This window comes from Pan troglodytes, chromosome 1, assembly GCF_028858775.2.
Source record: "Pan troglodytes isolate AG18354 chromosome 1, NHGRI_mPanTro3-v2.0_pri, whole genome shotgun sequence".
NCBI lineage: Eukaryota > Metazoa > Chordata > Mammalia > Primates > Hominidae > Pan > Pan troglodytes.
The window spans coordinates 201,773,183-201,799,838 of NC_072398.2; the positions used below are offsets into that span (position 1 = coordinate 201,773,183).

The window sequence follows — 26,656 nt, forward strand, 5'->3', positions numbered from 1 at the left end:
CTAATTGTCACTGCCTAGCATGTCTCAGCAGTACTCAACTGAGAATATATGCAATGATCTTTGCAAATGCCAAATTTCTGTATGCATTAGATCAGGAGTTGGCAAATTTTTATCTTAAAGGGCCAAATAGTAAATATTTTAGGCTTCGTAGGCTATATCATCTTTGTGACTACCCAACTCTACTATCGTAAACAGCCACAGGCAATATATAAACAATTGAGTGAACATGGCTGTGTTCCAATAAAACTTTATTTACAGGACCAGGCATGGTGGCTCATGCCTGTAATCCCAGCATGGGAGGCCGAGGCGGGCAGATCGCTTGAGTCCAAGAGTTCAAGAATGGCCTGGGCAACTTGGTGAAAGTCCATCTCTACAAAAAATTAGCCAAGTGTGGCAGTGTACACCTGTAGTCCCAGCCACTGGGGAGGCTGACATGGAAGGATAGCTCGAGACCAGGAAGCAGAAGTTGCAGTAAGCCACACTCCAACCTGGGCAACAGGGTAAGACTCTTGTCTCAAAAAAAAAAAAAAAAAAAAAAAAAAAAACACTTTATTTACAAAAACAAGTGGTGAGGCAGATTTAGCCCACAGGCCACAGTTTGCTGACCCCCAAGTTCAACAATGGAGATGGTTAAGGGTCAGTTGCATATGACTGAGGAATTGGGAATCCTCAGAGCTAAAGTCTGGGAATTAGCATCATTAAAGGAAAACAATGTGTGTTATACACCCACTGTGTACTAGGCATAGTGATAGTCTCTGTACAAATGTCTTTAGTTTAATCTTCACACTATGACATAAATGTTACTCTCTGCATTTCACAGATAAGGGAAATGGAAACTCAAAAAAGGTGAAGTGATCATTCAGAGTCACACACTAGTGAGTGGTAGAGCCAGGGTTTTTAAGCAGGTCTCTCCAACTTCAAGCCTAAGAGTTCTACTTGAAACCCTGAAAGCCCTTGTCTCTGACCACGGGTGCTGCCTCCCTCCCACCCAGAGTCTCTTGAGAAGAGGATTAGGGACTGCTAAGCCCCAGAAATCCATATCAAGGGTTGGATTTCCATTGTCGTGCCATAAGGGGAATTAGAAAATGCCCTGGATTTCATACATAGAAAGCCCTGCACTAAGCATTTGGTGCACGGTAAAGTACAGTAAGTGTTAGCTGAGATGAATGGGAACGATGATTTGAAGGCCAGTCTGGGGGAAGCCCACAGGATGCTGGGGCACTTCCTGGATTACAGAGGAATCCTCGCCTTTTCAGTCTCTTATTTTCTCAGCCATAGACCTACTCTAGGATTGACACAGCCTTCTATAAAAGTGTTCCTGGGCCGGGTACAGTGACTCATGCCTATAATCCCAGCACTTTGGGAGGCCAAGATGGGCGGATCACGAGGTCAGGAGATCGAGACCATCCTGGCTAACACAGTGAAACCCCATCTCTACTAAAAAATACAAAAAAATTAGCCGGGTGTGGTGGCGGACACGTGTAGTCCCAGCTACTTGGGAGGCTGAGGCAGGAGAATGGCGTGAGCCTTGGAGGCAGAGCTTGCAGTGAGCTGAGATCGCGCCACTGCACTCCAGCCTGAGCGACAAAGCAAGACTCCATCTCAAAGAAAAAAAAAAGTGTTCCTGCCTCCTGTCCCCAGTTCTTGGTCCCTAAAGCCCACATTGACATCCCCGTTTCCTATAGCACAGTTAGTGATTACCCAGGCTGCCCCCTGCTTCCCACAGCTGACCCACATAGGACCAGGACACCATTAGAATCCCAGCAACTGGATAGTGAGCAGGCACGCCCAAGAGCTTTGGAAGCATAGGCCAAGGGCCCCGAGCTGCCACAGTGACCAGATGCTGAGCCAACAAGGCTCCAAGCAATTTCCCTAAGGTGACACAGTGAGGACACTGTGGAACCAAGGCTGGAGTCTCTCTGACTCCAAAGCCTACCCTCTTCACCCCTTCTTCATACAAGATCCTGCCTGTGTGAGTGCAGACCCCTCACGCAGTCCTCACCAAATCCTATTGATTCTGTCTTTAAAATAGAACTCGAATCCATCTTCTGTTCCTCATCCCCACTGCCAAAGTCCCAGTCTAGGCAGCCATCATCTCATACCTCGACCCCCGCAAAGACCTCTGGCTTCCACGCTGCCCCTCCCCACTCCACAGTCTTCACCCAGCAATAAAGTGATCTTAAAGCATACATCGGATCATCTCAGTCTCCTCTTAAAGCTTGTTACAGGCTTCCCACTCACTCATTCACTAAAACAAGATCAGCTCTCCATACCACAGTGCTGAGGTCATGTTCTCATACCACAGGTTGTGACCCATTCGAGAAATCAAGCTAGTGAGTTGCAAATAGCACTTTTTAAAATTAAAGTTGAGCAGAAAAGAATGAAAAATAGCAGAGTATCTCACACATAGTAAGGGTAAGTATTCTGTGAAACACAGGCTTGTGTTACATGTATATTCATGTATGTATATGTACGAATTCACAGTGGAACTCATGGTTACTGTGGGTCAGAATTCTGAAAGTCTAATATCACCTGCCCGGCCCCTGCTGCATCAGCCAGGCCAGCCATGTCTCAAGCCACTCTTCCCATCACTCTCCACCCTGCGGTGCAGCATCATCCCATCCCAGTCCTTTGTCCTGCTACAGCATCTCTGCATCTGCTGCATGCCCTACCTAAGATGTTCTTTGTGTGCTCTGAGACGGTAGCACCTCTATCCTTTCACTCTTAGCTTGTCACCTCCTCAGAGAAGTATCCTTGACTCCCATCTAAAGTAATTCTCTTGATGTTCCTGTCTCTATAATTTATCATTATCATATCTGCTTTTTTTCACCTGTTCGACTCCACTAGAATGAAACTAAGGAAACTGTCTGTATTGTTCAAGTGCCTGGGTGCAAGATACATATCTGTAGATGGAAGGAAGGCAGCCCAGATACCCAGGTTCCAGCTCCAACTCTGCCTAGATAAGCCAGGGGGCTCTGGGCAAGTCACTTCCTCATTTCCTCCCCTGTTGCATGAGGGGTTCAAAGTCGATGCTCGATAAGGGCCTTCTCAGTACTGACATTCTAGAATTCTTTTGTCTGGAACTGGAATGTGGGCTGGGAGTTGATGCTCATTTCTTTCAAGCTTATAGAATTTTACATTTCCTTATCTCATTTGATTTCTACAGTAGCTCCTGGAGGAGGCGAGTCAGGCTGTTCTTGCCTGTGCTATTTACACATTAGAGTAACTAAAACTCAGTGACAGGAATTTTCTCAAACTAGCAGAATAGCAAAACCAGGTTTGGCATCTGTGCTCTTGACTTCTACTTTTATGCTTTGTTGCCTAAAACTACCTGAGTCAGGCCGGGCGCAGTGGCTCACGCCTGTAATCCCAGCACTCTGGGAGGCCGAGGCGGGCGGATCAGCTGTGGTCAGGAGTTCGAGACCAGCCTGGCCAACATGGTGAAACCCATCTCTACTAAAAATACAAAAATTAGCCGGGCGTGGTGGCAGGTGCCTGTAATCCCAGCTATTCGGGAGGCTGAGGCAGGTGAATCGCTTGAACCCCGGAGGCAGAGGTTGCAGCGAGCCGAGATCATGCCATTGCACTCCAGCCTGGGAGACAAGAGCAAGACTTCGTCTTAAAAAAAAAAAAAAAAACACGTGAGTCAACCTGCTCTGGATGAGAATGAGGACTGTGTAGGAAAAAGGGGGCTTTCTCAGCTTCTCCTGCCCTGGTGGTAATGTTACTACTGTCTTACCCTTAGATTGCAGCAGTTTGAGGTCATTAACTACCTGCACGGTGACATTAACTAAATCTAATGGTAACTCAGAGAAGCAGCCTCTCTGAATCGCCCTTACAATGGTATTTGGCATATTTTGTTTTGGTTTGTTTTTTGTTTTTTGGGTTTTTTTGAGACAGGTTCTTGCTGTGTCACCGAGGCTGGAGTGCAGTCACACAATCATAGCTCACTGTGTCCTTAAATTACTGGGCTCAAGCAATCTTCCCACTTCAGCCTCATGAGAAGCTGGGACTGCAGGGCATTATGCCCAGCTAATTTTTTTTTTTTTTTTTTTTCTGTAGAGACAAGGTCTCACTATGTTGCCCAGGCTGGTCTTGAGCTCCTGGCCTCAAGCAGTCCTCCCACCTTGCCTCCCAAAGTGCTGAGATTATAGGCATGAGCCACCACACCCCATTTTTACTACATGTTTAAGATAAGAATGACTATCTATTTTGGGCCAGGCACAGTGGCTCATGTGTGTAATCCCAGCACTTTGGGAAGCCGATGCAGGCGAATCACCTGAGACCGGGAGTTCAAGACCAGCCTGACCAACAAGGCAAAACCCTGTCTCTACTAAAAATAAATAAATTAGCCATGTATGGTAGTGCATGCCTGTAATCCCAGCTACTCAGGGGGCGCAGCATGAGAATCACGAACCCAGGAGGCGGAAGTTGCAGTGAGCCAAGATCGCGCCATTGCACTCCAGCCTGGGCTACAGAGCAAGACTCTGTCTCCAAAAAAAAAATTAAAAAGAATAACAATCTATTGTGCATAATTATCATGAGGACTCAGACATTCAGAGGAACGTCCAGATTTTCTTCTTTTTCCAAACATCCTGGATGCTTCCAGTGGATGCTACCCACTATCCTGGATGCTTCTTGGCCAAGGAGGGTGAGCTGGGGTTGAATGTGCACAGGGCTCCTTCCTTATGATCCTGGCTTCATCCTCTGACTCAGGAACCTGGCGGACCGAGGCTGTGTTCAGCGAGGAAGCACTGATCCAAGTTCCGAGTGACATCCCTCTTCAGAGCGCTGCCACCCTGGGTGTCAATCCCTGCACAGCCTACAGGATGTTGATGGACTTCGAGCAACTGCAGCCAGGTAGGAACCCACAGGTTGGGGGAGCAGGCCAGGGTCTCGCAACTAGGGTGACACTCACATCCTGGCCCCAAGGCCAGGAGAACTTGCAAGGTGGAGGTTTTGAGGGGGTGATGGACCTCTCACCTGGGTGAATGTTGTTGCTTTCACTTAGAAAGATGTTAGCTTAGTTCCTAGGAAACATGCTGAAACCTCATGAGGAGTATACTCTCGAAAACTGCTGCAGGGTCACATTCTCTAGAGCTTGGGATTGAATTCTGTCATTCAGCAAAAATGTGTTGAGCTGGGCTAAGCTCTGGGATACAAAGGCAGACAAGATAGACACAGTCCCTATGTTTTCAATAAAATGCTGAACTTAGTGTTAATAATTCCACTCAGCGTTTACATAGCACTTTCCAGTTCACAGAAGTGCGTTGACAGGCATTATCCCCGTTGAGTGCATGAAATCTCCAAAGCATTGCAGTAAGGTTGGTACCATCATTGGTTAAGAGCTCAAGCTCTGGGCAGATAACCTGGGTCTGACCCCAGGCTTCACCTTTCCCTGACTGTGAATTTGCCTCTCAAATCATCTGGTTTTTCTTCTGTAAAATGGAGAATAAAGAACGTGGAGGGTGAAACACTACAGCATAATACTTCACACAGTGCTGGGCATACAGTGCAGAGACTGTCCGCTGCTTTTATTCTTCTTCCCTTTCATAAATGGGAAAACTGAGGTCCAGAAAGGTAAACTATTTGCATGAGATCAGCCAGGGAGTAAATGACAGAGCCTAGTGTTTTTATTTGGGTTTCTCTGAAAGCAGAGCCTAAGACTAGCACTGGGTGCAGAGAGTTTGTTTGGGAAGAAGAAATGAAGGGGAGTGGGGAGAGTGAGACAGAGATGGAGGCAAAGCCAATGAAGCCCGGTTACTGCTGCGGGCAACTACTGCTCCGGCTGTTTTTTTGAGACAGTCGTGCTCTGTCGCCCCGGTTTGAGTGCAGTGGCGCGGGCTCACTGCAACCTCCACCTCTCGGGTTCAAGGGATTCTCCTGCCTCAGCCTCCCAGGTAGCTGGGACTACAGGTGCCTGCCACCATGCCTGGCTAATTTTTGTATTTTTAGTAGAAATGGGGTTTCACCATATTGGCCAGGCTGGTCTCTAACTCCTGACCTTGTGATCCGCCCACCTCAGCCTCCCAAAGTGCTGGGATTACAGGCGCGAGCCACCCACCCCCAACCGGCCTGCTCAGTCTTGCTGGGGCCCTCTGAAGACTCTCAGAACCCACTGCAGAATTAACCCTTAAGGCCAGGCATGGTGTCTCATGCCTGTAATCCCAGCACTTTGGGAGGCTGAAGCTGGCAGATCACTTGAGGTCAGGGGTTTGAGACCAGCCTGGCCAACATGGTGAAAACCCGTCTCTACTAAAAATACAAAAATTAGCCGGGCGTGGTGGCAGCGCCTGTGACCCCAGCTACTCAGGAGGCTGAGGCAGGAGAATCGCTTGAACCCGGGAGGCGGAAGTTGCAGTGAGCCAAGATTGCACCACTGCACTCCAGCCTGGGCAACAGAGCAAGACACCATCTCAAAAACAAAACAAAAACTAACCCTTGAATGATGAGAGGCTGGGCCAGTTTTCCACTAATTCTCACACCCCATTGTTTAAGGGTCGCCCTAAGGGCATTAACCTCCTGGGCTGCCTCTGCACACCATGCACATCCATGCACATCCGTGAGCCGCAGTGGCTGTAGAACTCACCCAAGCCACCTCTCATGCCAGCGAAGAAACTGAGGCCCACAGTTGTTGGAGTGTGATGAAACATGGTGCCCAGCCACTGTCCAAGGCCTGGCTGAAAGCCGATGCCAGTTCCCACAAGAGAAATATAGGTTTCTCGCAAGTATGGCAGATGGTTCCTGGGAGCCTTTGGTGGAGAAAGCCAGTGGCTGTGACCAGGGACCTTTGCTGGAGTCCTAGTGCAGCAGACACTTTGTTTGCTTGCGTCCCATGCCCTAAAGCCACCTCCCATTTAGGCTGCAGCTGTGGTAACAGATCTAGGCATTTCGACGCTGCCCACCCTAAGTACCCACTGCACACCTCTCCACTTTCCTTCCTCAAGGCTGATATGGCCTGAACTAGATCACTGTTGAATAAACTTAGGATCTTGACACATGGTAAGCATTACATTTTACATTGTGATCAGTTTATACAAATAGGAATATATATATAATGGAAACCAAAGTTTCGTGAAATACCCTTACTATGTGTGACATACTCTGTTATTTTTTATTCTCTTCTCAATTTTAACTTTAAAAAAAAAGGTGCTTGCAACCAACTAGATTGATTCATAATCCACTGGTGGGTGACAACCTGTACGTTGACCCCTGGTGAAGACGAGTGGGCATTCTTCTTCCAGGAAGTCCTCTATCTCTAGTTTCAGCCCGTTGTGTGACAGATCCCTGCTGCCTCTCAAAAACCAGATAGCATTTCAAATTCAACAAAGCACTTTCCCGGACACGATGCATTTGACTCTAATCGGGGGCACTTTTTTTTTTTTTTAATAGAGGGAGTCTCGCTCTGTCACCCAGGCTGGAGTACAGTGGCGCGATCTCAGCTCACTGCAACCTCCACCTCCCGGGTTCAAGCGATTCTCCTGCCTCAGCCTCCCTAGTAGCTGGGATTATATTTTAAGGGAAGGAAACTGAAGTTCACAGAGGTCATGACTTGCCCTGTCTGTTTAGTTACAATCATTGGTGAAACTGAGACTCATGCCCAGATCCGTCTCATTCCAGAGCCCACATTTTTCCCAGCATGCCACACTGCCTTCCCCAATGGCCAGGTCCAAAGCTAAACCTGGGCTTTGCCACAGAACTGTAGGACCCCGTTTCAGGGGCTGCCAGTTTCTCCAGCACAGCTGTAATCCCATTTCAAGGCAGTGCACCTTTATTAAACACTGCAGAGAGGAATAGGGCATGACCCTTCCCTCTCAAGAAGCTGCAAGCTGTTGATAGAAATGGACCTATATACAATGAAGTGTAAGACGGGGCAGACCGTGGTATGTGCATTAATACAGAGGCCCACAGAGCACTGTGGGAGCACATAGAGGGAACAATCCAGGAAGGCTTCATGAAGGCTGCACTTGAGCTGCGCTTCAAAGGATCTACAGGATTTCAATAGGAAGGAAGAGAGAAGGAGGGAAACATTGCAAACCACGGAAATAACCTAAGCAGACTTGAGGACATAAAAGTTGGGAGGATGATGAAGGCTATAAAATCTTTTACATAGCAGGGCAGGATCTAAATTATATCCAGTGTAGATGCTCAGTTGCCAAGTCCTGGGAGGCATCGTGAGTGTTGTGGAAGTTTAGGAGGCATTAGGAGAACAGTGAGAAACAGTGAAAGGTCTGAGAAGACTCAGCAGCCAGGTCCTGGGTCCCTGTTGAGCCTGAGGACTCCCTTGCCTACAGAAGGATCCCCGGCTGGGAGCCTTTGACCTATTGCAGATCTATACAGGGCTTGATTTGGTTCTCTTCCTGGCTCCACAGGGGATTCTGTCATCCAGAATGCATCCAACAGCGGAGTGGGGCAAGCGGTCATCCAGATCGCCGCAGCCCTGGGCCTAAGAACCATCAATGTGGTCCGAGACAGGTGCGTGGGGGAGGAGGCTTCATCCCAGACCATGACTTGGGTCTTTCCCACCTCCCATCCCTGCGGTGCCCAGTTGTCCACCAGAGGGCGCCCTTGCATAAGCATAAACTGGCTTTAGGCATCGCTAACAGTTGGCGGCTGAAACAGATGAGTCAGCCCTAAGAAATGAAGTCCAGCTGGCTTTTGGCGATAGGATGAGTGAATCTGACATGTAAAGAGAGGGCAGGAAGGAGGTGGAGACTGCCCTTACTGAACAGCTAAGACTTTCTGAGACTCTTGGCTTGTGATAACCTCATGTTTTCAAAACCCCAGTTGATATTTGGGAATGATTTGAGCTGTATTATTCTTTCTGTGAACTGTCTAACCCAAGGCCCCTTTACCCTTGCTTTTGTGTGGTACTTGGAAGTGCGCTAAATACAGACGTGAAGGAGACAGGGGCAGGTTTGTCATCTGTCTTTTACAGATGAGGAAACTGAAGTTTCAGGGAGCAGCTTGCCCTGGAAGACACAGCAAGTCAGTAATAGACTCGATTTCCTCACTTACTCTCTTTCCATCATATCGTCCAGTTTCTCTAGGCCTCGCTGTCCATGAATGTGGCTGTGGCTGTCATGGATTGACACCAGCTTCAGTTCCTCAGTTGTACTCGCAAAAATAATTCCATTTGCCTTAACCAAAGAGACCCAGAGCCACTCCTGGTCTAGACTGTGTATGTCCAACACTCTGAAGAACCACTTGAAAAGAGGGGGGAAATGGAGTTTGTCCTTTCAGTAGAAGAAATCAGGAAGTTAAGTGACTTCTCCCTGGGCACAGATGGCTTCTAACACTATTGAGCTGTCAGGGCCTGTGAAAACCACCCAGTCTCACTCTGTTGCCAGTGAGGAGACAGCCAAGAGCTATTGAAGCTGGATGAAATTAGGTGGCTGGTCCCTGCTCAAGCCTGGCTTAAACCTAATCCCAGCTTCCTGCAAAAAGAAGCACGGGTTCTCCCAGCTGTGGCAGAGAGGTCCTGGGGGGCTTTGGTGGAAAAAGCTGGCAGATGTGACCAGGGACCTATGTTTGGTTTCCAGACCTGATATCCAGAAGCTGAGTGACAGACTGAAGAGTCTGGGGGCTGAGCATGTCATCACAGAAGAGGAGCTAAGAAGGCCCAAAATGAAAAACTTCTTTAAGGTACCTAGGAAGAGGGACATTGCCCCTCCAGTCCACGCACATCTCCCTGAAGAAAGTTGACATGCATTAGAGAAACTGGGGACTGGCCCCATTGTTCCTCTCTGGAAACCTCCCTTTGCCTCTTCTTGGTTGGTTAAAGCCCATTCCCCCTAGCCAGGCGGCAGGCAGCACGCATTAAGTGCCCAGATGCTGGGAGGGAGGCATGAGAAACAGAGTTTAGGAAACCCAGTATGACTTGCAGTTTAAACGTTTGTGGTGGGCCGCATCAGCCCACATGTGTGACTCTTAGAACTGGCAGGAGAGGACCTGAGGAAACAGAGACACAGAAAGAGAAAGAAAAGAAGTAACCTTTCCCAACCACCTGCCTTACATTTTATCTGATGATTTCCACAAAAGCTTTTCAAAGGAACTGTTATTTGTTTTACAGATTAGGAAACTAAGACTCAGAAAAGAGGAAATGCTTAACCAAAATCATATAGTTTATAAGGGCTCCAGAGAGTCAGAGCTGGCCTCAGTCTCTCCGAACTCAAAGCCTCTTAACCTTCCAGAACCTCCACCCCACAACATGCCTAGTAAGTGACCAGACCCTCAGCCCCTTTTCACTGAACCATCTGGAGGAACCAAAGACACACACTCAAGAGCATGCGCTTCTTGCGAACATTTCTGAAGCAGTAGATCAGCATATATAATATCAGCTGAGTCAAAGAACTGAAAAGGGGGGCACACAGGGAGCTGAAACCCACCAAACTGCATGCAGATGCCCTTTGCCTATTCTTTCCCAGAGAAGATGAGTTCTGCCAGGTCCTAAAATGGACAACAGGATTAAGTTGCTACAGAAAAGGCCCTTCTTGGCTGGATGAGGTGACTCATGCCTATAATCCCAGCACTTCAGGAGGCCAAGGCAGGCGGATTGCTTGAGTCTGAGAGTTTGAGACTAGCCTGAGCAACATAGTGAGACCTCTATCTCTACAAAAAAACATTTTTTTTTTAATTATCTGGGCATCATGATACTCATCTGCAGTCCCAGCTACTTGGGAGGCTGAGGTGGGAGGATTGCTTGAGCCCAGGAGGGTAAGGTAGCAGTGAGCCATGATTGCACCACTGCACTCCAGCCTGGGTAACAGAGTGAGACCCTGTCTTAGAAAGAAAAAGAAAAAAGAAAGAAAAGACACTTCCTAAGCAGAGAAAAAGGTGAGTTCAAAGGCATAAACACACACACATATACATACGTACGTGCATGCAAACAAAGGCATAAACATCTCATTTACTCCCTCCTTTTAACACAGCACTTGGGCAAGCTTCAGACCCCATATGTAGAGCGGGGATGCTCCCTCACTGCACTTTTGTTGTTTTCCAGGACATGCCCCAGCCACGGCTTGCTCTCAACTGTGTTGGTGGGAAAAGCTCCACAGAGCTGCTGCGGCAGTTAGCGTAAGTCCCTTGGGCCTGCAGGTCCAGCTCGCCAGAGCTCTCCAGGTCTTTAGCTGGGAGGACCATCAAGTGACTGAGTCCCATGGCCAGTTCGAGCCAAGTCCAGGTCAGCACAATGTTGAGTGGAAACTAGGACCAAAGTCATCCAGCTATTTGGGCACTGGTTTCTCAGCCTTCCCCTTTGCAGATGATCAAAATTTTGGCCTATCCAGCTTTATTTTTCCAAGGGACCCCAGAAGTAGACTGCTAAGCTGCCTGCCATAGAGGAATAGTCAAGGATTTATAACCTAGGGATGTCTGAAAAAGTCACTTAGTCCTAGCTTATTTAACCTTTCAAAATTTGTATTAGCTTTTAAAATAGATTCTAATTTTAAAGGTAACATTATGCTTATTACAAAACATTTTGAAAACATGTAAAAGTGCAAAGGAAAACTTAAGCATAAAGGTTTCCTGTTGGCTGGGCACTGTGGCTCATGCCTATAATCCCAGTAATTTGGGAGGCCAAGGAGGAAGCATCACTTGAGGCCAGGAGTTCGAGACCAGCCTGGGTAACATAGTGAGACCCCATCACTACAAAAAAAAAAAATTAATTTTTTTTTTAAGTTACCTGGCCAGGCATAGTGGTTCATGCTTGTAATCCCAACAAGACAGGCAGATCACTTGAGGCCAGGAGTTTAAGACCAGCCTGGCCAACATGGCGAAACTCCATCTCTACTAAAAATACAAAAAGACTAGCCAGGTGTGGTGGCAGGCACCTGTAATCCCAGCTACTTGGGAGGCCGAGTCACGAGAATCATTTGAATCCAGGAGGTGGAGGTTGCAGTGAGCCGAGATCACACCACTCTACTCCAGCCTGGGTGACAAAGGGAGATTCCATCTCAAAAAAGAAAAAAAAAAGTTACCTATCACCCCACTACCAAGGGGGATAAGCCCTGTTGACAATATTAATGCATGTCCTTCCATTCTTCTTTCCCTTAATATAAGCTTCTAGGCCGGGCGCAGTGGCTCAAGCCTATAATCCCAGCACTTTGGGAGGCTGAGGCGGGCAGATCACGAGATCAGGAGATCGAGACCATCCTGGCTAACACGGTGAAACCCCGTGTCTACTAAAAATACAAAAAATTAGCCAGGTGTGGTGGCGGGCACCTGTAGTCCCAGCTGCTCAGGAGTCTGAGGCAGGAGAATGGCGTGAACCCCGGAGGCGGAGCTTGCGGTGGGCCGAGATTACGCCACTGCACTCCAGCCTGGGCGACAGAGGGAGACTCCGTCTCAAAAAATAAAAATAAAAGCTTCTTGGGCTAGAGTGTGCGTAAAAAGACACTTCCTAACTAAAGCAGGAACCCCCTCAATAGTATGGATTCAGCTAGCACATACTTGCTGAGCACTTACTAGCTACAGGTACAGAGAGGGCTGCGACACTGATGTGCCCTCTGAGAATTCACAGGCTTGATGAGCAGGTGAGTCACGTGGCCAGAGCACTGTGGTGAGTATTCACCGTGCACCAGACTGTGTGCAGCGCTTGACTTACCCCTCCCACAACCACCTAGACAGGGGGTGCAGTTCTAACCTCTGTTTTATACTTTTAAACAATGAGGCCCAGGCCGGGCGCAGTGGCTCATGCCTGTAAACCTAGCACTTTGGGAGGCCGAGGCAAGTGGATCACCTGAGGTCAAGAATTTGAGACCATCCTGGCCAACATGGTGAAACCTCGTCTCTACTAAAAATACAAAAATTAGCCAGGCATGGTGGTGGGTACCTGTAATCCCAGCTACTTGGGAGGCTAAGGCAGGAGAATTGCTTGAACCCAGGAGGTGGAGGTTGCAGTGAGCCAAGATCGTGCCATTGCACTCCAGCCTGGGCTTCAGAGAAACAGTGTATCTCAAAAAACAAAAAACAAAACCAAAAAAAAAGGCCCAAAGAGGTCAAGTACCTGCCCAAAGTCTAGTCAGCAGGAGAGCCAGGCTTGACCCCACATTTGAGCACGCCGCTTCAGCCCTATACCTGACAGACAGCCCCTGCGGCAGACCTCAATCCCAACATCATTGCAGGGGGAAGCGTTGTTACGGGTGTAGGCACTGGAGCCAGAATGGCTGGGTTCAAGCCCCAGCTCTGTGACTTACTAGCTGTGGGCCTGTGGAAAGTTAGGCAATACGTGAAAAACAATCCATGCCTCCGTCTCTTCATCTGTAAAATGGGGGTTATATAAACCCTCTGCCTCTGAAGGGTGGTCTAACACGGGTCCCCAGCCCCCAGGCCGCAGACCAGTACCAGTTCGTGGCCTGTTAGGAACCAGGTCACGCAGCAGGAGGTGAGCGGTGGGTGAGCGAGCATGGCCACCTGAGCTCCGCCTCCTGACAGATCAGTGGCAGCATTCGATTCTCATGGGCATGTGAACCCTATTGTGAAGCACGCAGGGAAGGGATCTAGGTCCCATGCTCCTTATGAGAATCTAATGCCTGAGAATCTGAGGTGGAACAGTTTCATCCCAAAACCATCTCCCCCACTCCAGTCCATGGAAAAATTGTCTTCCATGAAACCGGTCCTGGTGCCAACAAGGTTAGGGACTGCTGGTCTAAAGGACACTGGGCGATATACAAATTGCTGTACAAATGATGGATGGACTTCGGCTTTCTCATCTCTAAAAGAAGGTTGTTACGAGGATTCCCTGAGGCAGTGCATGCAAAATGCTTAGAACTGTGCCTGGCACATAGTAGAAGCCTGGTAAGTGTCAGCTAGTCTGATTAGATGAAGTGCAGCAGGGATACAGAAGAGAGAGGGCTTGGCTCCCAGGAGCTACTTTCTACAGCAGGTGGCAGTCAAGGGGCACTTAAGACCAAACTACCCAGCAGCCTCAGGGACAGAAGTACCTGCCCTAGGACAGCAGCTCCTTCCATTTGGTAGTTTTGAAAGTCTACCTTGTGTTGTCCCCAAATGTGCCTGAGGTCATCCTTAATCAACAGACTCCTAGAAGAGCCAGGGAGTGGGGAGGGGAACATAGGTTAAGTCAAGCATGTGAACTCCAGGCTTATTCACTTAAAAATTATGTTAGCCTCAATCCTGTATGTCAGCTGACGTGGGGGTGTGGGTGTCAGACAGCAGGTACTGAGAAGGCACCTCCTGCAGTGAGAAGATGCTTGTCATTGTTCCCTGCACCGTCCACATCATTCCTTATCTGTAGAGCTGTTTCCTCACGTTGATTCTTAGAATGAGCATTGGCAGATGAAGAGATGAGGTCTGGGCCATTTTCACTGCATCACCCTAGGTCGGACACCTGTAAGTGAGAGCAGAGCCAAGGCTGAACTCAGGCCTCGAGCTCATCTGGGGAGAGCATGTTTCTTTTCAGCACTTAATCAAAGCCTGACTGGGTGGGTTAGATCAGTGGATTCCCAATCCTGGCTAAACATACAAGTCATCCAGAGCAGGGGTGTGTGTGTGTTTAATATACATTCTCGTCTCCTGATTCATTGGGTGTGGGATTGGACCTAGGAATCTGGTTTCTTGGTTGTTTTGTTTTGTGTTGAGATGGTCTCACTGTGTTGCCTAGGCTGGAATGCAGCAGTGCAATCTCAGCTCACTGCAGCCTCAACCTCCCAGGCTCAAGTGATCCTCCCACCTCAGCCTCCTGAGTGGGGCCACAGGCATGTATCACCGTGCCCAGCTAATTTTTTATTATTATTATTTGTAGACACAGGGTCTCACTATGTTGCCCAGGCTGGTCTCAAACTCCTGGGCTCAGGCAATCCTCTCACCTTGGCCTCCCAAAGTGCTGGTATTACAGGTGTGAGCTGCCATCCCCAGCATGCATTTATTTATTCATTCATTCATTTATTTTCTGAGACAGGGTCTCACTCTGTTGCCCAGACTGGAGTGCAGTAGTGCGATCAGGGCTCACTGCAGCCTCAATTTCATGGCCTCAGGTGATTCTCCCACCTCAGCCTCCCGAGAAGCTGGGACTACAGGCATGCCACCTTGCCCAGCTAATTTTCTGTACTTTTTTTGTAGAGATGGGGTCTCCTTTTGTTGCCCAAGCTGGTCTTGAACTCCTGGGCTCAAGTGATCCACCTGCCTCAGCCTCCCAAAGTGCTGGGATTATAGGCATGAGCCACTGCGCCCAGCTGGAATCTGTATTTTTCAACCTTTCCCAGAGATTCTGAGAGCAGGGTTTATAAAGGAACCAGGGTTGGAGTAGAAGCGCCATGGCAGGTTCAGGAAGGGCTCTGTCTCTGCCTTGCATCCACTCTTTGTTCTCTTTGGACTCTTCAGGCGTGGAGGAACCATGGTAACCTATGGGGGGATGGCCAAGCAGCCCGTCGTAGCCTCTGTGGTAAGCCGGGTGCGGAGGGAGGCATGCCTGGAGCCGGGCCGGACACCTCGGCCAGGCCACATTCCCTGGCACGACAGCTGTCTAAGCTTAGGCAATGCCCCGTTCCTGGAGGGGAGTCTGTACCCTTAAGCGGTACCTGAAGTTCTTGCCCTCAGAGCCCAGCATGTCCTTCCTGTGTCTGCAGAGCCTGCTCATTTTTAAGGATCTCAAACTTCGAGGCTTTTGGTTGTCCCAGTGGAAGAAGGATCACAGTCCAGGTGAGTGCATGGCCCAGTGCCAAGAGTCACAGATGAGGGCAGTGCCTAAAAATGGCAGCAGAAATGACCAGCTATTCTGAGCCCTGGAGGGGTGATTGGGTCCCCAGCCCCACAGAAGGATCAAAGAGAATAGCCTTAGTCCAGCTACAGTCAGCAAACAGTTATTGGACTAAACTGGGTTAGTCTTAGGGGCACAGAACAAGACAGACACTGCCCCCGTCCTGAAGAGCTGACAGTGGGGAAAGATGGATAGCCAAGCAGAGAGAATAGACTCTGGAGCCAGCCTGCCTGGGTTCAAATTCTGCTTCCACACTACTGGATAGAGGTTCTGCCTAGCCAGCAGTGGGACCTTGAGCAAGTTACTTAATCTCTGCCTCAGTTTAAATGTCATAAGTTTAAACTCTTGTTAGCCGTGTTTGACAGAGGAGGAAATTGAGGTTCAGAGTGGTTAAGTAGCATGCCCAAAGTCACCTCCCCGCAGGGAGGTATGAGGCACGATGTAAACAGATCATCTCCCTGTTCATCTCCTGGAGGACTGGCTCCCCAGAGCGGGATCTCCAAACTCAGGACAAAGAATAACATGGAGTTATCCAAGTGAAGGGGAGGAAGGTGGTGGCATGAAGGCAGTGTTTCAGGCAGAAAAAATCAAAAATCACATGTGCAACTAGGCACTGAAGTGGTTCCAAGCGACCTGGAGCACTAGATCTGAGCTGGGGCTGGAAAATTGGGTGAGTGGGTTGTGACCAGGTTACAAAGGCCTTATAAACCTGATTAAGGCATTCAGACTCACGAGTTTTTTTGCTGTTTTGGGGGGTTATTTTTTTGAAACAAGGTATCGCTCTGTTGCCCTGGCTGGAGTGCAGTGGTGTGGTCACAGATCACTACAGACTCAACCTCCTCGGTTCAGGTGATCCTCCCACCTCAGCCTCCCAAGTAGCTAGGACCACAGGCACACGCCACCACATCCAGCTAGTTTTTGTATTTTTAGTAGAAATGGGGTTTCATCATGTTGCCCAGGCTGGTCTCAAACTCCTGGGCTCAAGTGATCCACCCACCTCAGCCTCCAAGAGTGCTGGGATTATAGGCGTGAGTCACCACACCCAGACAAGACTCACGCTTAAAAGCAACTGAGGAGCCAGTATATATGACTAGATTTGAAGGCTGAATGAATTTATGTCTATGGAAAAACACTTCTCAGCCGAGGCCTTCACTTCTCAACTTCCTGTACTATATAGGGTCCTTCGCAGGAGGCAGGCCCAGGAAGGGGATGTTGGTGGCGTCAGGTCGTGGGGTTCTAAGGGAGTCCTGGGCTCTCAGGGAGAGCTCCATTTCCTGAGCAGAGCTCGACTGTTCCACATCACTTGGCGTGCCAGGCACACTCACTCCCTCCCTGGGCCTCCTCTGGCCTCCCTGCCTCCGCCATCCTTTTCCTCCCACCATTCAGTGCTCCTGTCTCCACTGCGGCCAGGTTCTGTGAGTCTGTGCCATCTTAGCCACCACTCTGAAGGGTGGTCTCTGCCTGCCTGCCCCTCAGCCCCTAGAGCCACTCCTATGTTCCCCTCTCCCCACCTGGACCTCACTGTCCTAAAGACAGGCAGGGACCAGGCTGCCTCCACAGCCACCCTATCCTTGGCACAGCCAGGACTCTCAAGGCTTTATTGGAGCTCGGTGCCAGCTCCTGCCCATAGGGCAGCCCCGTGCCACATCTCACCAAGCCCCAGCTGCTGTTCTCCTGTCTGATTTCCTCCAACCTCCCGCAGACCAGTTCAAGGAGCTGATCCTCACACTGTGCGATCTCATCCGCCGAGGCCAGCTCACAGCCCCTGCCTGCTCCCAGGTCCCGCTGCAGGACTACCAGTCTGCCTTGGAAGCCTCCATGAAGCCCTTCATATCTTCAAAGCAGATTCTCACCATGTGATCATCCCAAAAGAGCTGGAGTGACATGGGAGGGGAGGCGGATCTGAGGGGCTGGGTGCAGGCCCCTCAGTTGGGGTTCCCACCTTCCCCAGACTACTGTTCTCCTCACTGCCTCTTCCTATTAGGAGGATGGTGAAGCCAGCCACGATTTTCCCCAGGGCCAGCCTTAAGGTATCTAATAAAGTCTGAACTCTCCCTTCCAAAAAGTAGAAGTCATCCCTGTCGAGAAGGACCATCACTGTGCACTGGTCAGCTCACAGCACCAAGAGGCCCCCTTCCTGCTTTTCTGTCATGTGTTCCCCCAGTAATCATTTTCTGACCACCCTGAAAGCAAAGCCTGGGTGGGTACTGGCAGTGCAAAGGCCAGTAGGCCACCATCCCTGGCCCCAAGCTGCACAAGCCCACAGAGGAGGGTCCTGTAGAACGAACGCTTTGATGTGCTTCTCAGGTAGCCTGTGGCCCAGTCCAGGGCTTGGGGAGGATCAGCTGCATGGAAGAGTGAATGCCAGGCTGAGGTCATCAGGGCCCTGAGGAACTTGGACGTGGGGTCTCCACTCTCATGGAACTGCCCTTCTAACTGGAGACATAGACAATATACCAGTGGTTCTCAACCAGAGGCAATTTTACCCCCAGGAGACATTTGACAATGTCTGGGGATATTTCTGGCTGTCACAGCTTGTGAAGGAGGTTGCTACTGGCATCTAGCAGGCAGAGTGAGTGCTGCTGTCAAACCCACCACAGGACACAGAACAGTCTCCTGCAACAAAGAATTACCCAAGGCCTGGCACGGTGGCTCACACCTGTAATCCCAGCACTTTGGGAAGCCAAGGCAAGTGGATCACTTGAGCCCAGGAGTTCAAGGTCAACCTAGGTAACGTGGTGAAACACCATCTCTACAAAAAATACAAACATTAGCCAGGCATGGTGCTGTGCACCTGTAGTCCCAGCTACTCGGGAGGTTGAGGTGGGAGGATCACCTGAGCCTGGGAGGTCTAGACTGCAGTGAGCCATGATCATGCCACTGCATTCTAGCCTAGGCAACAGAGCAAGACCCTATCTCAAAAAAAAAAAAAAAAAATCTAGCCCCAAATGTTCAATGTTCATGAGGTCGTTGATCAACCATACATTAAACAATCTCACAGTAATTACCATAGTGACTAATGCTGTAAAGAAGATATGTGGGGTGCTGTAAGAGCAGAATAAAGATCTTGCCCTAGGCCCCAGGGACAGGGGTATGCTTCCTCGAGGTGAAGTTTGAAGGTGGGCTCTGACAAATGAGTGAGCTTTATTCAGGCCGAGAGAAGAGCTTGACGTGACTTTTTGGTATTTGCTTCACGATTCATTTGCTCAAAGCAAAGAACAGAGGCTTCCGGGTGTCTCCCTTATCACCTGGCCCTCTGTACCCTGCACTCAGGAGCCTCATTCAGGACGTATTTATTGAGTGCCTAGTGTGTGCCCAAAGCTAAGGATACCAATGAAAGAAGTGCCGCTGGCCCTCAGGTTGCTTAGCCTAGTGCAAGATTGACCAGTGCAGTATAATGATGAGGTCACTGACATGGAGGTGTTCAGAGGGCCTTGAGAGGACACACAGGGGCCCCAGTTCTGCCCGAGGGCATCAAGGAAGGATTCCTAGAGGAAGTGTCTCCCACAGCCAGTCTTGAAAACCGAGCAGGAAACTGCATACCAAGCAAAGCCAACAGCACGTGAGAGTTTAGAGGCCTGAGAGCCTGGCACTCAGGGAACTGCAGTCAAGTGTAGCTGCTGCCTTAGACGTGGGGGAAATGTGGGAACTGAGGTGCGAGACATGGGCGAGGTACAGATCATAAAGGACCATGATGTCAGGACTTACCCTGAAGCCCTAGGGAGGCACCAAGGGATTTTAGGCAGTGGAGCAATATGGAAAAAACTGGCTTGGAATTTTTTTTTTTTTTTGAGACGAAGTCTCACACTGTTGCCCTTGCTGGTGTGCAGTGGGCGATCTTGGCTCACTGCAGCCTCCACCTCCTGGGTTCAAGCGATTCTCCTGCCTCAGCCTCCCGAGTGGCTGGGACTACAGGTGTATGCCACCACACCTGGCTAATTTTTGTATTTTTAGTAGAGATGGGGTTTCACTATGTTGGCCAGGCTTGTCTTGAATTCCTGACCTCGTGATCCACCCACCTCGGCCTCCCAAAGTGCTGGGTTTACAGGCGTAAGCCACCACACCCAGCCAGAAGGTTTAATTGCATGCCAGTTTGAACACGGACTCCCAGCATAATCATCTTTTCTTTGGAAGCATCTTCTGTGTCCGCTGGAAAAAAGGACTCAGCTTCAGCCTGGGGCTGGGAAAGGTCTGCATTGCCCTCTGGGGAATATTTGCCACCTTCTGGGCTCAAGATCAGCCCCAACTCTTTCCTGGTCCCTGTCCTCTAGGTTAGTGGAACAAGTGATTGTACAGATGATCAGTGCAGGCAAGTGAAAAAAGCCTAAGAAGGAGGGAAGGCTGCCAGAGGCCACAGGAGTAAAATTAAGATTAGGTTCTTTAGGCCAGGTGAGGTGCCTCACACCTATAATTAGACAGGTGTGCTGGTACATGCCTGTAGTCCCAGCTACTCAGGAGTCTGAGGCAGGACAGTCACTTGAACCTGGGAGGCAGAGGTTGCAGTGAGCTGAGATCACGCCACTGCACTTCAGCCTGGGCAAGAGAGAGAGACTCTGTCTCAAAAAAAAAAAAAAATAGGATTCTTCAAGGGGAATCCATAAGGTTGGGGTTTAGGGAGAGTGGTGAGCCTGAGTCCTGGTGAAGGAGCGGGCCCCTGGTGCCCACTCTAAGAGCAGGCATACAGGAATGTTTGTAACACCACGCTTCAAGATCTGGAGGAACGTGCAGAATGCCTGAGAACAGTGAAGGCAATGATTCCTTGTACCTTTAGGGGTCTGGAGGTGACATTTGGGCTGGTCTTCAAAGGATGATTATAATTTACTCAGGGAAGGGTAACAAGCATTACAGACTATAAGAGAGCAGATCAGGCAGTTACAGAGACAGGGCATTTATGTTAGAACTGTCTCATTTTCTCCATTCTCTTCCTGAGAATTAAAACTTACAACTTTTAGGTGGGTACATGGCAGGCCGGAATAAACACTGTTTCTCTGCATCCCTTGCAGCTAACAAGATCTGCCCCCCAAGTGATGTAAGCAGAGGTGTTAGGTGTCAGTTTCTTAGGAACCTCTTTTTTTTTTTTTTTTTTTTTTGGGAGAGATGATGGAGTCTTGCTCTGTCACCTAGGTTGGAGTGCAGTGGTACAATCTCGGCTCACTGCAATTTCCACCTCCCAGGTCCAAGTGATTCTCCTGCCTCAGCCTCCCGAGTAGCTGGGATTACCTGCCACCACGCCCAGCTAGTTTTTGTATTTTTAATAGAAACAGCGTTTCACCATGTTGGACAGGCTGGTCTCGAACTCCTGACCTCAGGTGATCTGCTGGCCTCTGCCTCCCAAAGTGCTGGGATTACAGGTGTAAGCCACTGCGCCCTGCCCAGGAACCTCTTTAAAATATAGCAGGCCTGCATCCTGTACCTTTTTCTTCCCCTTCCCCTTCCACCCTCCTTATAGCTGTGGTACACAGACATGATTCCTGGAGTTTACCCAGCCATCTTTGACTACGTTTTTTTTTGTTTTTTGTTTTTTTTGAGACGGAGTCTGGGTGGCGCGATGTCGGCTCACTGCAAGCTCCGCCTCCCGGGTTCACGCCATTTTCCCGCCTCAGCCTCCCGAATAGCTGGGACTACAGGCGCCTGCCACCGCGCCTGGCTAATTTTTTTGTATTTTTAGTAGAGACAGGGTTTCACTGTTAGCCAGGATGGTCTCGATCTCCTGACCTCGTGATCCGCCCGCCTCGGCCTCCCAAAGTGCTGGGATTACAGGCGTGAGCCACCGTGCCCGGCCTTGACTATGTTAAGAATGGGACAGCAGCAAGATCAAAGGAGCCTGGCTCCCTGACACCCAGAATCCCCAACTGCCCACCTCAGGACTTGTTTTACATGAGAAATAAGCATCTGTTTTATTCAAGCCCCTAGTATTTGGGGTTTCACTGAACCTAATCCTAAATAATACAAATTCAATGATTTAACTTAGATTGAAATCAAGTCAATCTGAAGCCAAAAAAGGGAATTGTGGCAGTTTATGATTCCCAGCTGAGGAATTTGGACTTTATTGTGTTGGCAGTAAGGAACAAAAGATTTCTGAGACAGAAGATCAGAACTGTGCTTTGAAAAAAAATCCCTCCAGCAGTAGCCCGGAGGACAGTTTGGAGGAGGGAAGCACTAAAGAAAGATAAAATCAGAGACTCCCAGGTTCTGAATTTCAGGTAGGTAAGCCCACCCCACCCCCTTCCACTAAATGTCAAAGACCAACCAGGGGTTGCCGACATTTCAGAGGCCAACATTGGAAAGGAAACAGTGCCAAAAGAGAATCGGACTTAAAATGGATCCTCTCTTCTCTACTTTACAAGTGCAGGAGATTGTTTTTAATTTCAGACGGTCCAGGCACCGCGGCTCATGCCTGTAATCCCAGCACTTTGGGAGGCTGAGGCGGGCAGATCACTTGAGCCCAGGAGTTCGAGACCAGCCTGGGCAACATGAGGAGACCCCCCCACCCATCTCTGCAAAAATACGAAAATTGCCCAAGTGTGGTGGCTCACACCTGTAACCCCAGCACTTTGGGAAACTGAGGCAGGCAGATCACCTGAGGTCAGTTCCAGACCACCCTGGCCAACATGGTGAAACCCTGTCTATACTAAAAATATAAAAATTAGCCAGACACAGTGGCTCACACCTGTAATCCCAGCACTTTGGGAGGCCGAGGCAGGCGGATCACCTGAGGTCAGTTCGAGACCACCCTGGCCAACATGGTGAAACCCCGTCTCTACTAAAAATACAAAAATTAGCCGGGAGTGGTGGTGCACGCCTGTAATTCCAGTTTTTCGGGAGGCTAAGACAGGAGAATTGCTTGAACTCAGGAGGTGGAGGTTGCAGTGAGTCGAGGTCGCACCATTGCACTCCAGCCTGGGCAACAAGAGTGAATCTCTGTCTCATACAAAAAAGTTAACATAGGCTGGGCGTGGTGGCTCACGCCTGTAATCCCAGCACTCTGGGAGGCTGAGGCAGGCAGATCATGAGGTCAGGAGTTCAAGATCAGCCTGGCCAACATGGTGAAACCCCGTCTCTATTAAAAATGCAAAAATTAGCCGGGTGTGGTAGCAGGCACCTGTAATCCCAGCTACTCAGGAGGCTGAGGCAGGAGAATTGCTTGAATCCGGGAGGTGGAGGTTGTAGTGAGCCGAGATCGCGCCATAGCACTCCATCCTGGGCAACAAGAGTGAAACTGTCTCAAAAAAAAAAAAAAAGACAAATAGGCATTACCTGCTAAAAAAAAAGCTTGAGCGCACCTGAAGCCCTGCAGATTCATGACTCTGCCATCTCTCCCTGTCCTCTTCTGGGATCATCCACCCAGTGACTACCTATAGTTGCTGCCATAATATTGGTAAATGGAGGCCAGGCGCAGTGGTTCATGCCTTTAATCCTAACACTTTGGGAGGCCAAGGCAGGCAGATAGCCTCAGGTCGGGAGTTCAAGACCAGCCTGAGCAACATGGAGAAATCCCGTCTCTACTAAATTAATTTGTACTAAAAATACAAAATTAGCCGGGCGTGGTGGCACACGCCTGTAATCCCAGCTACTCAGGAGGCTGAAGCAGGAGAATCGCTTGAACCCGGGAGGTGGAGGTTGCAGTGAGCCAAGATCACGCCATTGCACTCCAGCCTGGGCAACAAGAACAAAACTCCGTCTCAAAAAGAAAAGAAAAAATATATATATTGGTAAATGGAGGCCGGGTGTAGTGGTTCACGCCTGTAATCCCAACACTTTGGGAGGCCAAGGCAGGCAGATCACTTGAAGTCAGGAGTTTGAGACCAGCCTGGCTAAAATAGTTAAACCCCGTCTCTACTAAAAATACAAAAATTAGCCGGGCATGGTGGCAGGCACCTGTAATCCCAGCTCGTTGGGATGCTGAGGTAGGAGAATTGCTTGAACCCAGGAGGTGGAGGTTGCAGTGAGCCAAAATTGCACCACTGCATTCCAGCCTGGGCAACAGAGTGAGACTCCATTTCAAAAAAAAAAAAGTAAACTCCAAATCCTTCCCATGATCCTTGAGGCCCCTCAAGATCTGGTCTCTCCAGGAGTTCGAGGCTAGCCTGGCCAACATGGTGAAACCCCATCTCTACTAAAAATACAAAAATTAGCCGGGCATGGTGGTGTGCATCTTTTTTGTTTGTTTGTTTTTTTGAGACAGAGTCTTGCTGTGTTGCCCAGGCTGGAGAGCAATGGCACAATCTCAGCTCACTGCAAGCTCCGCCTCCTGGGTTCACGCCATTCTCCTGCCTCAACCTCCCGAGTAGCTGGGACTACAGGCGCCCACCACCACGCCCGGCTAATTTTTTTGTATTTTTAGTAGAGACGGGGTTTCACCATGTTAGCCAGGATGGTCTCGATCTCCTGACCTCATGATCCACCCACCTGGGCCTCCCAAAGTGCTGGGATTACAGGCGTGAGCCACCTCGCCTGGCCTGTGGTGTGCGTCTTTAGTCCCAGCTACTTGGGAGGCTGAGGCAGGAGAATCGCTTGAACCCAGGAAGCAGAGGTTGCAGTGAGCTGAGATCGCACCACTGCACTCCAGCCTGGGTGACAGAGTGAGACTGTCTCAACAAAAAAAGAAAAAAATTTTTGATAAATGTGTTCTTTCTTGGGATATGAGATAATTACGCCCACTTTCCTCAGGGGAAGACTGAGGCCGAGAAGAATAAAGCTCTTGCAGCCAGGCGTGGTGGCTCACGCCTGTAACCCAGCACTTTGGGAGGCTGAGGTGCGCAGATCACCTGAGGTCAGGAGTTCGAGACCAGCCAACATAGTGAAACACAGTCTCTACTAAAAATACAAAAAAAATTACCCAGGCATGGTGGCTCATGCCTGTAGTCCCAGCTACTAGGGAGGCTGAGGCACGAGAATCGCTTGAACCCGGAGGCTGAGGTTGCAGTAAGCCGAGATCTCACCACTGCACTCTAGCCTGGGCAACAGAGTGAGACTCGGTCTCAAAAAAGAAAAGAGAAAAGCTCTTGCGTTAACCTGTGTGTGCCAGGCTGTACTTGTGCATGGAAACTCTCAGAACACCCACCAGCCCCATGCTTATTGTCATGCACCATGCCCTGAGTAAAGCACTAGGCCAAGCCAGAGCAGCTGGAAATGGTGGAGAAGAGAAGGCTCAGTCCTGGTACAACATCTGCTTGCATCTGAAGGCAGGAACATTCCTGGGAAGACAGCAGGGCTAGCTGAAAGGTAAGTGGAAAGGAGACATTGGCACCTTATGAAAGAGAAAAAAGAGATTCTTAGAACTTTCCTATGTCATTGAGATGTTAATGTCACCACTTTACAGAAGCAGCAGCCTCCCAGAGATGTGAAGTGAGTTTTTCCAGATCACACAGCAGGCAGCAGAGCTGGCACTAGAAGCCAGATCCCCTGACCATATCTGGTCACTACAGCAGACAGTCCCAATTCTTTTGGCTCCACAGGTGGCCTTGGAGGTCCCACTCTTCTCACGACTCCTTGATTTTGTTCTTGACATGTTAAATGGAAGAGCGTTCAAATTTCCCTGAGTCTGTGTCTCATGGGGAGGCATGAGAAAAAGGCAGAATCAGGAGGCCATTGAAGTAGTCCAGGTAAGAGATTATTTATGTATTCATTCAATAAGTATTTTAAACGCTCTTTATGTGAAAGGCACTGTTGTTAGGTGCTAGGGATAGAGCAGGAAACAAAAAACATGGCCCCTGAGACCAGCGAGCTTACATTCCAGTGGTGGAGAAAGACCATGCACAAGTAAATAAATAAACCAGGTAATTACAGACTGTGTAGTAAGTGTTGTGAAATATGACAACACTTGAAATAAGGTAGACATGGAAGGCCTGGGGCCTGAATAAGAAGGAGCCAGCTGTATTCCAGGCAGAGGAAGTAGCGCATATCAAAGCCCTGACTGTGAACAGTCTGATGAGGCCTGAACTAGTTTAGGAAGTAGGAATGGAAAGAAGGGATGAATTTGTGAATATTTAGAAGGAATAATCAGAGGGACGGACTGAATGCAGTGGTTGAAGGTTGAACTTTGGCACCTCGCTGATGGTGGGTGCCACTTGCATTGGGGAAGGAGGAGCAGGTTTTAGGGACAAGCATTTCCCCTCTGGAGGGCTCTCTTTCCCATCTGTACAATAGGTTAATATAACAACCAAGCTTAGTGCTAGGATTTTTGTTTTCGTGGTTTTTTGTTGTTTTTGTGTGTGTGTGTGCATGTGATGGGGTCTCACTCTGACATCCAGGCTTGAGGACAGTGGCATGATCACAGATCACTGCAGCCTCAACCTCCCTGGGCTCAGGAGATCCCCCCCATCTCAGCCTCCCAAGTAGCTGGGACTACAGGCATGCACCGCCATGCCTGGCTAATTTTTTTTGTTGTTTTTTCTGCAGAGACAGGTTTTTGCCATGTTGCCCAGGCCAGATTGCTAGTTCTTAAGAATGTTATGTTCCTCACACTTACTGAATTCCAAATGAATTAAAGATTATGGCTGGGCAAGGTGGCTCACACCTGTAATCCCAGCCCTTTGGGAGGCCCAGGCGGGTGAATCACCTGGAGTTGGAAGTTCAAGACCAGCCTGACCAACGTGGAGAAACCCCGTCTCTACTAAAAATACAAAATTAGCTGGGCGTGGTGGCACATGCCTGTAATCCCAACTACTCAGGAGGCTGAGGCAGGAGAATCACTTGAAACCGGGAGGCGGAGGTTGCAGTGAGCGGGGATCGTGCCATTGCACTCCAGCCTGGGCAACAAGAGTTAAACTCCGTCTCTAAAATATATATACATAAATTAGCTTGGCATGGTGGCACAGGCCTGTAGTCCCAGCTACTCAGGAGGCTGAGGCAGGAGAACTGTGTGAACCCAGGAGGCACAGGTTGCAGTGAGCCAAGATCATGCCACTGCATTCCAGCCTGGGTGACAGAGCAAAACTC

General features: G+C 49.3%; 1 protein-coding gene across 19 annotated transcripts in view; it reads left to right on the forward strand.

Annotated features, from left to right (window-relative positions):
• The window catches only part of MECR (mitochondrial trans-2-enoyl-CoA reductase), a 37,133-nt gene extending 19,353 nt beyond the window's left edge, over positions 1 to 17,780 (forward strand). For 6 of the 19 annotated variants that reach the window (XM_063783770.1, XM_063783760.1, XM_063783773.1 and 3 more), the window contains 8 exons: positions 4,717 to 4,860; positions 8,373 to 8,475; positions 9,543 to 9,645; positions 10,073 to 10,217; positions 11,003 to 11,076; positions 15,340 to 15,400; positions 15,556 to 15,657; positions 17,418 to 17,780. In XM_063783770.1, the coding sequence (XP_063639840.1) occupies positions 4,717 to 4,860; positions 8,373 to 8,475; positions 9,543 to 9,645; positions 10,073 to 10,217; positions 11,003 to 11,076; positions 15,340 to 15,400; positions 15,556 to 15,657; positions 17,418 to 17,575 (890 nt within the window). In that variant the 3' untranslated portion in view covers positions 17,576 to 17,780. The remainder of the gene's footprint in view (positions 1 to 4,716; positions 4,861 to 8,372; positions 8,476 to 9,542; positions 9,646 to 10,072; positions 10,218 to 11,002; positions 11,077 to 15,339; positions 15,401 to 15,555; positions 15,658 to 17,417) is intronic. The other 13 variants (XM_001156115.6, XM_063783793.1, XM_009452257.4 and 10 more) reach the window with 6 other exon arrangements.
• The last annotated feature ends 8,876 nt before the right edge of the window (positions 17,781 to 26,656 follow it).